We start from the raw sequence: 11,833 nt of genomic DNA on the forward strand, positions 1-11,833 counted from the left end.
GTTATATACTATATATGTGTTGAAAATGTTAAGTGGTAACTAAATAAGTTTGAGAAGCCTAAATTATTATTGCTGTTTTCTTTAAAATGATATCACAAATATAACAGATTAATTTCTCTAAATACATTCACATTAACAGGGCATGCCCAAAGTTATATCTCTGGTCATCGAATGGTATCAATGTTAAAATAACATGATGATATGGACCATAATTTACAATACAGAATAAAATGTAGATTTGAAAATATATAACTAAATCAAAAAAAGAAAATATGCTGGTAAATATTTATGATAGAAACATCAAACACCCAAAGGAAAAACTGAAAATAATACCTTTATAGGCTTTGGATGATCCTTGTTGTGAGCGACAGTTTTCAAAATGTCAGGCATAAGACTAGTTTGCCCAGCCTGAATACAAGTAAACATTCTATCTTGCTTGAGTTTTTTATTCTTATGTGCATGTCTCACATGAAAAAAAATTATCTTTAGAACATAAAAATAAAATATGGACACAAAAGTACCAAGAAAAAGAAATTTATGACGTCAAAACCTGTTGGAAGCTTCACCTTTAATTATACCTTACTTTTAACAAATCATTTAATTACTCATTTTCTATTATGAAGCACAAATTTACCAAATTTCACGCCAAGATCAGGAATCGAGCCAAAATGACAACAATGTTGAAAGCACTTCTATTATAACCGAGAATTCAAATAATCAAGTAACATTGCTACAAAAATAGACATTCATAATCAGCAACTAGAAGCATCCCAAATAATTTTGAATCATACAGTAAAGTTGTTAATAGCAAGTGCATGAACATGTCATTCAATATGAAGCAGAAAAATAATCAATCCAGTAATGTAAGATAGAGAAACTTCCATATTGTAGACAGATAAATCATGGTATATGTTTGACTTGCCATCAGAAGTAATCTCTTCAACTAGTTCAATGACATTTGTTTGCACAATATTCTGAGAAGGCTGTTACCTAAGAAAATATGACAGTATCATCATCTAAAACAATTACCTTGCTTACAAAATGCAAATAGAAAAACATACAACAAACTCACTACTCTACCATTGTATTTAAAACATTCAAAAAACACATTCTTTGTTTTCGGAGTGATGGCTGAGTGAGCACCATTAATAATTAGGAGTAAATTTAAGATCAGTTCTGTCAAAATACTCCAGCATATTAATATAGTTTAATTCAACAACTGCAAGTAGGTAGAATATTAGAGCAAATTGGTCCAGAGTCAGTAGTTAGTTGTTCAGAAAATGCACAAACAACAGAAATTTACAAGGACCAATAATTAAAAGAATTGCAGCAAGTTAAACTTATCAAATTTTAGTGGGAAACTGGGAATGCATCTCATTGAAGAAAACATGAAAGTTTTCAGTCTATGCATCCTTATAATTGTTAATGTGCATATATGTGTTTACATTGAATTCACTATATGTATATTTTATGCTCAAAACCTGACAGTTTAATTTTAATAATTGGAATTCAAACCAATAAGATATCAAAATTAAACTGAGACAGCTGTAAAGTCAATCTTTTTTTCCCATTATGCCAAAATTGTTAGTGTTACCCTAAACATTCTCTAAGTGGATTTTTTCTCCACACATTTTTAACTTCTAGCCGAATTTATCCTCAGATATGAGGGTGAGTATTGGTAGTTGGACAAGCATTATAGTTACTGCTTACCACTCCAAGAAACAGAAATTTGGGGTAATCTACATGAATCTACACTTCCCGAACTGCGTACATGGTGGGCACCTCAATGGTGTGCCATCTCCATCAAAATATAATATGGATACATCACATTTTTTTGTAGGGTTGAGTTAGGCTTAAAATCCACTTTCTAATATGATATCAGAGCCATGGTTGAAACCTATCGTAGCGAGTTCTAAGTGAGCATTGTATTCTTCTATTCCACCCGCTATCGGGCCGTTATCGGACCACCCAATTTCTACTATCACGCACGAGATGTCTATACCTTGGCGTGAAGGGGGTGTGTTGGAAGTCCCACATCGACTATAGATAAGGCCAAATTATAATATATAAGTGAGGTGCAAACCTCACTTTACAAGCCGGTTTTGTGGGGTTGAGTTAGGCTTAAAAACCCACTTTCTAATATGGTATCAGAGCCGTGGTTGAAGCCTATCCTAGCGAGTTCTAAGTGGGCATTGTATTCTTCTATTCCACCCGCTATTGGACCGTTATCGGACCGCCCAATTTCTACTATCACACACGAGATGTATGGTATCAGAGCCGTGGTTGAAGCCTATCCTAGCGAGTTCTAAGTGGGCATTGTATTCTTCTATTCCACCCGCTATTGGACCGTTATCGGACCGCCCAATTTCTACTATCACACACGAGATGTCTATACCTCGGCGTGAAGGGGGTGTGTTGGAAGTCCCACATCGACTAGAGATAAGGCCAAATTATAATATATAAGTGAGGTGCAAACCTCACCTTACAAGCCGATTTTGTAGGGTTGAGTTAGGCTTAAAACCCACTTTCTAATACTAACATAGATGGAAAAGTTATGCTAGTGAGTTTGGAGTCGTGGTTGAAGCCTATCCTAGCGAGTTCTAAGTGGGCATTGTATTCTTCTATTCCACCCGCTATTGGACCGTTATCGGACCGCCCAATTTCTACTATCACACACGAGATGTCTATACCTCGGCGTGAAGGGGGTGTGTTGGAAGTCCCACATCGACTAGAGATAAGGCCAAATTATAATATATAAGTGAGGTGCAAACCTCACCTTACAAGCCGATTTTGTAGGGTTGAGTTAGGCTTAAAACCCACTTTCTAATACTAACACAGATGGAATAGTAGTTGTTGAAGTGGTTATCACAAATGATCAGAGAGCTTGAATGGGTTGAGAAGTTAAGAGACTTGGAGTTGCACAAGAAATTTGGAACTTATTTCATTAAATGTAGTAACCTAAGCTACAAAGTATAGTGAGGTTGATTGATACACTTCAGGCCAGAGTGTTAAGGATGGGGTTAGATGGTGTGCTGAGGTTTAGAGGCAGAGTTTGTATGCTAGATAAGATAAAGTTGAAGAGGTTGATTCTTGAAGAGGGTTTTAAGTTGAGTGGATGGTTTTTCTATAGTTGTGACCAAGTGAAGATTTCTTGAATGTGTGACATGTCTTGTGGTGATCAAAGGATTCGGGATCAAAGTCTATATCAAGAGTGGATTGGTAGTTCTCCAATCTCATTCTAGTGGATTTCAATCTTTCGATCTTCCTAAGATGTTCCTTGTTTCAAAAGGGTGAACTAGTAGTTATGCATCAAATATGGATTAAACTAAAAGATGTGGGCAAGTTTTATGTGAATCAGAGATGTTTGACAAAGAAAGGTGAAGAATAGAAGCACGTGATTGTTGTTGGTAGAATTACCACCTATGAGCAGTGACGTTCAATATTGTCTTGGTGTCTAAAGTAGAACCAATGTCAATGGTTCCTAATCAAATATTTTTTTCTGAGTGTATGAAGTAGAAGAAACATGTAGAGAAGTTGTTAAAGAAGTAATGGTTTGGACTCAATGTAATCATCAAAATAATTGCAAGTTTGATGGATCTTGGAAGAGAAGCATAGGATAAATTGAATCATGCTAGTATTTTGATAAAGTTAGAAACTCTTAGTGTTAGAGTGTTGTTGTATATAAAATTTGTTGTTATGGTCATGATTAGATAACATATTTTATATGTTTTATTTTGAATTAACTATTTTTACTTATTGAATATGTGATGTTTTCATAATAATATTAAAACTATTAGAAATGAAATGTTACACCACACATAATAGATTAAGAAAAATGATAAAACAAATATAAAATACTATGAATCTTAACACCTTCTATAAAAAAATGCATCATTAGATCATTTTTAAAAACTAAAATATTTAATTGCACTAATTAAAATTTATGTATCATATTGAATTTTTCAAACAAATTGGAGTAAAATTAAGCCTATTTAGATTCAAGAAAACAAATTGGTAAAAATATTATATTGACCAATAAATATTTATTTATAAAAATACCTAAAGTATTCCTTTATTACTTGCGAGAATCAAAGAGTCAATATTTATGAAATTAAAGCGGTAAATGATAATATAGATGGTGTAAAATAAAATAAAATATCTGTTAATCATATTTAGAATCAATAAAATAAATACAATGAAATATTAATTTAGTGAAGGGAAAAATATTATGAAAAAGTTATTTATCATATTAAAAAAATCTATAAAATAATATTGTATAAATAAGTTAAATTAAGTAACATGATCAATTTGTTATTTCCATAACTAATATAATATTATTAAAAGATTATTCTGGTCAATAAAATTAAATACATAGCAAGATCTATTATCATGTTTCGATAGATAAAATCTCTGGCTATCATGATCGCTGTAAAAAAGATAGTATTACTAAAAAATATTAAATTAGAGATTAATATAAAAATGCATAGAAATATTTATTTATTTATTTTAGTCAATCTAACAATGTTAATATAATTAAATTAGTATTTATAAGAACATATACTCGATTCTTTTTATTTTATATTTGATAATATTTTTAAGTCACTATTAAAATTTTAAAATGAAATATATCCATTCATAAAATTAAAACAGAGAACGGAAAAAGAAAGAAGAAAAAACTAAAACGTGATAATAAAATAACTTACGGAGATGAAAAAAATAAACCATCCACCTTTGACTTGGTATAATTACGTTATAAATCTTTAGAATGATTTGTTTTGTAGAATAAGTCATATATTTAATTATTTTATTTTCATATGATAAATAAAGATATATAAAATAAAAAGTATATGTTAATTTCAAATAAGACATATAATTAAAATTAAGAATATATATATATATATATATATATATATATATATATATTATTTAGAAATAATATGATTTAAATTTTATTTTTAAAAAGTATTATATTATAAATTTTGATATTTATTACATATTTTTAGTTTACCGTAAATAACTCTTTTAATTTTTCATATTTTGGTATCAAAATTATTATTCTATTATTTACACAGAAATTAAAAAAAAAACTAATTATTCATTTAAAATAACTTTATACGTCATTATTTCACACCAGTATTGTTTTTTCCTCTTTCATATAAGTTACATTATATATATATATATATATATATATATATATATATATATATATAGTTTCTTTAACGTTTCGTTCATTACATGTCACATACAAAAATAATATAATATATATAATTAAAATTTAAATAAATATTTAAGTTAACCTCTTAAAATAAGATAGAATAAAAAAAATATACCATCTAATAGTATAATAAAATTATCATCATCAACAATGATAAATATTAAATTACAAATATTATAAAATTAATAGAAACACTCATTTCACACTTTCAAATATCGTTGAGATAATATTGATAAAAGATGAAACTGATAAATTGGATAAAATATATGGTTAGAAACAATAATCATCCTCACAATTAATAAGATTAAATTGAATAATAGGACAAATATTCATTTATTGTATCAGATTCAATAAAATATATATTAATAAAATACTAAATCCGTAATAAATAAAAATCACAAAAATTATTTATCTGGCGAAAGATTTAATGGGCAGACAAGATAAAATAAATTGCAAAATCGATTAATATACAAATTCAATTAAAGATAAATTATCTATTTATCATACTCAGAGTAAATAAATAATTAAAATCATAATGGAAAAATACTTAGAAATATTTATTTATTGTTTGTTTGAATCAAAACATGATATTTATAAAATTAAATCGACAAATAAGATAATATAGACAGTGAGACACAATAACATAAAATAAAATATTAATTTATCATATTTAGAATCAATAAAATAAATGTAATAGAATATCAATTGGTAAAGAAAAAAGTACACAAAAAAGATTTATTTATTATATTCAGAATTAATAACATGATATTGATATAGATCAACGCGGTAAATGGGGTTAAAATATATTACATTATCTATTTATTATTTTTAGAACTAATAAGATAAATATTATAAAACAGATTAATATGGTAAATAAGATTAAATAGATATCAATATCTATTATTTTGACTAGTGTTATACATATAAAATTTATATCTTTTCACATCTTTATTCGTTTTAAAATAAACCATTAGCCTACTTTTAAATCAAATAATATTTTTTTATGTTTGACAAAGTAATATTCATATCTTTTATTATTTTTAAAACGAACTTATCTTTTTTTTAACCATCACACTCATTATTATATTATTATATTAGATAAGATAAGATAAAATAAAATTATAATCATTTACAAAATCAATAAAAATTGATATTTAATATATATTTATCATATTTGATTGATATACAAAATATTTTGTATGAATCTTTTAAACTTTTTATATATATAACCCACAATGAAACATATTCATTCATTCACTATCATACCATTTTTTATTTTGAATCTCAATATCAAGTAAACATGACAACTTCAAAATCGATGAAGAAGACAAAGTCCAACAAGAGACAATGCCATGAAAGTAATGAGTCTGCTCATTTGATTGTAATGGAAGAATCACTTCATAGAGACAACAAAAGACAACACATTGAAGAGGAAAAATCTACATTATTTCCAATCAAATCACTTCCCACAGACTTATTGCTTAATGTGGTTGCAAAGGTAAGTTCTGAATCTTGCATTGATCATTACAACATAAAAGTATGTTGTAGAGATTTTTTGCATGCCACAAAAGACAATTATATGTGGCAACAAATTTCTTTAGAAAAATTTTCTTTGATTTCATGGTCATGTAAAGAAAAAGCAAGGGCATATGATATTTTCATGCAAAGTTGTAAGGAAGGTGGAAATATTGAAGCTTTGTATAGGGAAGGATTAAGAGAAATAATCAAATATAAGGGAAATATTGAAAAAGGTATTAATGACTTAAAAATGGCTGCCAAAAAGGGTTATCTTGAAGCAAAATATGTATATGGTTTGATCTTATTATGTTCATATGACAGTGATTTAAGAAAAGAAGGAGTTGAGTATATGCAATTTCTGAGAAATGTCAAGTGTGTTGTAAAGTGTAGAAATAAGGTAGTAACTTTGTTGGGTAACCTATGGAGAAAACCTTATGGAACACTGGTGCGCAATTCAACTCCTTTATGCTTGGAGAGACAATGCAATGGTTGGAGTATGAAGAAGTGTCAATCTTGGAAAATAGTGGATACTGAAGATGATGATCATAATATTAAAAACTCATGTGAAAATTGTAGGTGGGATGTTGAGTTAGACTTTTTTTATAATGTTTTATTCCATCCTATTTAGTTTTAGTTATTTTTCAATCATGCAGATTATCAAATTTTTGTAATAGAGTATTTGTAACATTTTGGTTTACAATTTATAACTACTTCTTTGTAATATACAATTTGAATAAAGATGTGAATTTGTTTTTGAATTATTAATTTTTTTTTCTATTGAGGAGTTATTTTTTTATTGTAATTAAATGTCATACTTGAATTAATAAATATATTGAATAATCTTTAAAAAAACAGGAAACCATTTTAATTTTCTTGACCGAATTATGGAATTCGAGAATGAAGTAAGATTTAGAGAATGATTTTTATTCAAATTTCTAAAAGAAAAAAAAGTGAAAAATACTAATTCTTAGTCAAAACATTTTTTTTTTCTAAAAACTAATACATATTATATTTATTATATTGTTTAAAGTGGTAATGACATAGATTTTGATGAAAAGAACAAATTATATTTAGATTTACAACGTACATATGTAATATCTAGGAATATATTTTTTCTAAAAAAATGAAATTGTTCTTATTAAAAATCATTACTAAGCATGCGTGTAAAAAATGTGAAAATGAATTTTGGAATGGACTAGATTTATACGAAAAGTGTTAATAAAAATAATATCTAATAGATAAAAAGTGAATAAATATTTCTTATCCATAGCATGATTAAAAAAAAGTAATGATATACATATAACAATTCATACAATATAAACTACTCCTTTTATATTTAGTTCTGTCCATCATTATTACATATAAGAAATGATGCGAAAGAGAGATAAAAATAAAAGAAATGTTGAAAGAAAACTTTCATAAAAATTAACAAAGGTTTTGGTGTGAAGCTACTAGGGTTTTAGAAGCGAGCAGCAGGAGTAACCATTACAAAGAAAATGTCGACTTCCATGGTCACGCTCTCAAGGACCCTCTATCGTTCTCTGCTTCGAACCCCTAACACCTATCACCACCTCCTTCCACTACACTTCTCCACCGATCTCGTTTCCGACGCGGACGAGGCTGACTCACCACCCGACTCACCACCCGACTCACCGTCCCCCGACCCCGCCCAAGGAGAGCAAAGGATCGCCGCCGATCGCCCCTTAGAGAACGGCCTCGACATTGGCATCTACAGAGTATTCCTATTCCCAATCCAATTTCACAATTAACACCACGCATTGTCCAATTCAATTTCAATTTTAGTTGGGTTTGTTGTGTAGGCCATACTGGTTGGGAAGGCGGGGCAGGTACCGTTCCAGAAGACGCTCAAGAGTGGCACCGTCGTCACTCTTCTCTCCGTCGGTACCGGAGGGATTCGCAACAATCGGAGGCCGCTTGAGAACGAGAACCCTAGGGATTATGCCAATCGTTCCGCTATTCAGTGGCATCGTGTTTCCATTTATCCTCAGAGATTGGGAACTCTTGTCACCAAACACGTTGTTCCCGGGTTAGTCTCGCTCACGTGTCACTCTTTTGATCAACGAATCACTGCACATTACTGACGGTGCTTGTTGTTGCAGTTCGATGCTCTATGTAGAGGGGAACCTCGAGACCAAAGTCTTCACTGACCCGATCAGTGGACTTGCCCGGCGAATTCGAGAAGTTGCTGTTCGTCGGAACGGTAACTCTTCCTTCTACTTATGTTAATTTGATCGGTACTGTTGGATGTTTTGGATGGCTCTGTTGGTGTTGTTTCTAGCTCTGGATTTGCTCTTGTCTGTGCTTTTATTGTTTTGTCCAATTTTCTTGTAAGAACTAGGGTCTTCAAGTCTTATTTTTGTGAAGTTGAATTATTTATGAAGTGAGAAAATGCTGCTTGCGTTGTCTGTCTTTTTCTGTCCCATGGCTCTTGCTGATCAGAGACGGCTTGCTTTTCTGACATTCTATTATATTTAGCATTCTACTATAATGTCATGTTACTTGGTTAGTTGTTTCTTTCTAACATAAAATGTAAAATGGCCTGGATATAATTTCGAAGTTCAAATGCTTCTTTTTAATAAATCTTAGTCCCTTTTTTTTTTACTCAATTTCTTCCTACCTTAAAATCATGAGTTTGTCGACCTCTATAAGTTAGATTATCGAGTCTTGCATAACTTAACCTTCTTAAATTGAGTAAGTGATGCTCGGCTTCATGATTCAATGTGTGTGTCCCCTGGTCCCTGTTGATCTTGCACATTTTAAATACAAAAGAGGAATTAGTTGTTAGAATGTCTTAGTATAATATCTTCACTATGTATCTTGGGAATATTATGGAATTGAAATCTATTGGTCATCTGGTTTGGACTCACCCTTGGGAGTGGTTACCACCATCCTGATTTCATTATAATTTCTGATTTTCTTTCTTGTTTAATTATGTCAATGATCCTGTTATATTAGTGGCCTTTGGCGAATACTCGCACTTGACTTATATATTAGTATAAATAATGACCATTCGGTTAGTATTTTTTAACATCATTACATGCTACATGAATGTAATATTTCGTGATTAAAAGTTCTTCCTTTTCCCCCTTCCCTACATAAATCTTATAGTTTTAACATTAGTTTATTATACCCATGATTGATCTACTCTCCATATTTATCTGTTCTTCCTCCGTATGCCATTGCAACATAGATGTTGTCATGATATGTTTCCCATTCCATGGATTGTCAGTCAGAGGCTAAAGATTTTTTAGGTAGCTTATGATTAAAATAATGTTTGGCATGTGACACAAGATTGCTTGAGAATCTGTAATTCCTTGCCAAAGGCCTTGATGCAATACCATTTCCTTTCAGGTCGCGTTGTATTTTTAGGCGAAGGCAGTGATGTTGAGCAAGATACACAACAAAATAATCTGAAAGCTGTTGGCTATTACTAACCTAGATGCTCGAAAGTTAACATGAAGAATTTTCAATTTTGTAATTATGTTTTTATTTTTTACCACAAAGTTGGGAATTATTTAGCAGACATATTTTTCTGCATGAAACCCTTGGTTTGGGCGATTTTTAGTTTCTGTGTGCAATTTAGAATTAGGGAGAATATTGAATCTCAGCCTTCCTGACTATGCATTGGGATGAAGAATGTCAATTTCTCTGCTTTTTTTATCTTGGAGGAATAGTTTCTTTTGGGCCAAAGGTGCAGCCGGAGGCATTTCAATTAAGACATCCTTCTTCCAAGGGCCTCTTAACCTTTTTGATTAAATAATTGCTGATTATATATTGATGAAATAAAAGTAGTAAGATTTTGACAACTTTTTTTCTCATGGTGCCGTATATCTCGAAATGGTATTTATACACCATTATTTAAAGCCACTATAAGTTGGTTCCAAAACGTGGTTGTGATTTAGAGAGGCTTCACGGTTATGCTTACGCATTTGAAGTTTAAATGGTAAGTTTCCACTTCATATCTGTGATATAGGGATGGGGTTAGTGTTGTTTATGGAATTACGTGAACTTGTGCATTGTCAAGGTCGCAGGTTTCCTTACACAGAGTTTGCTATGTGCATTTTCATTAAGTTTTTAATTACAATTTTCTACGGTCGAAGGTACTAGCGAAACACACTTATTATAAGACCAACATATGTCTCACTCTTAGTTTCGTATGGTGTGAAATGTCAACCTTACTTTATGATGTGCAACATGACAACTTTTTAGTGGTTACTATGTAATTTGACTTTCCCCTTCTCATTTTATCATTCAAGATTCATGACTAAAAATTAATGGCCGGACACAATTGTTTAAATATTTGAACGAAAGTTAAAATTTAAAATTTGAAGCAGTTGTGGGACACAAAAAGTTATTTAACTCATAATTTTTACACAAATTTATGATTATCTTTTTCCGTCAAATTATTTATCGCTTCTTCCGTTTTCTATTTCCTTTTCTTACGTAGAAACCGCCATTTTTTATTGTTTAGAAAATGTTACTGTAGCAATATAAGAAAAGGACAAAGGAATGATGCTTTGGTAGATGAATGACAAGCAATTTAATTCCATCAACAAGCATTTACGTACATAAATTAACATTCACGTTGACATCACCTCTATTAATTGTTAATCACTGTGACTTCATGGAAGATGAATGAATACCAGTACAACCACAACAAACCACGCCACAAGCATTCTCAATGCCATGCCAAACATATACATTTCTCATACATCATCCTTTGTATTACACTCTCGTGATACTTTATATGACATACTAACTAATTAAGAGCATTATTTATGTGTTTACCGTTCAAACCAACCTAATACCACTTCCTAATTTATAATATTTTTATATCACAAACGCAATGGAGTGTTTTTTACAAGGAAGCTTAAAATACACAAGTTATTTTTTGGTAATCGAATATTTCATTTAATTGAGGTGAAATGGCTCTTAATTGGCGTGGGCGAATGTGGTCCATATTTCATTTATTTATGAGTCTGTGTTGTTTCAAATCACAATTTGTGAGAAAATCTAGTATCTCTGCGTCTTAAATAGCTTGTGTTAAACCATGAATTAGAAAGCAAAGCAAACCAAAAA

At 30.3% G+C, this 11,833-nt stretch overlaps 1 protein-coding gene across 1 annotated transcript; it reads left to right on the forward strand.

The window, feature by feature from the left end:
* Positions 1-8,133: 8,133 nt before the first annotated feature.
* On the forward strand, positions 8,134-10,466 carry LOC124837157 (Nucleic acid-binding, OB-fold-like protein). Its single transcript, XM_047312452.2, has 4 exons — positions 8,134-8,469; positions 8,554-8,780; positions 8,854-8,954; positions 10,106-10,466. Exons 1-4 carry the CDS (start codon positions 8,230-8,232, stop codon positions 10,186-10,188), a joined length of 651 nt encoding a protein of 216 aa, XP_047168408.2. The 5' UTR covers positions 8,134-8,229; the 3' UTR covers positions 10,189-10,466.
* The last annotated feature ends 1,367 nt before the right edge of the window (positions 10,467-11,833 follow it).

Source organism: Vigna umbellata, chromosome 1 (genome assembly GCF_029865625.1).
Source record: "Vigna umbellata cultivar VRB3 chromosome 1, Vumbellata_1.0, whole genome shotgun sequence".
NCBI lineage: Eukaryota > Viridiplantae > Streptophyta > Magnoliopsida > Fabales > Fabaceae > Vigna > Vigna umbellata.

Bases quoted from the DNA above. Each gene is read 5' to 3' on its own strand.
- LOC124837157 (XM_047312452.2), top strand. From the start codon at position 8,230: ATGTCGACTTCCATGGTCACGCTCTCAAGGACCCTCTATCGTTCTCTG. The intron at 8,470-8,553 runs GTATTCCTATTC...TTTGTTGTGTAG, and splicing joins TCGACATTGGCATCTACAGA to GCCATACTGGTTGGGAAGGC. The intron at 8,955-10,105 runs GTAACTCTTCCT...ATTTCCTTTCAG, and splicing joins AGTTGCTGTTCGTCGGAACG to GTCGCGTTGTATTTTTAGGC.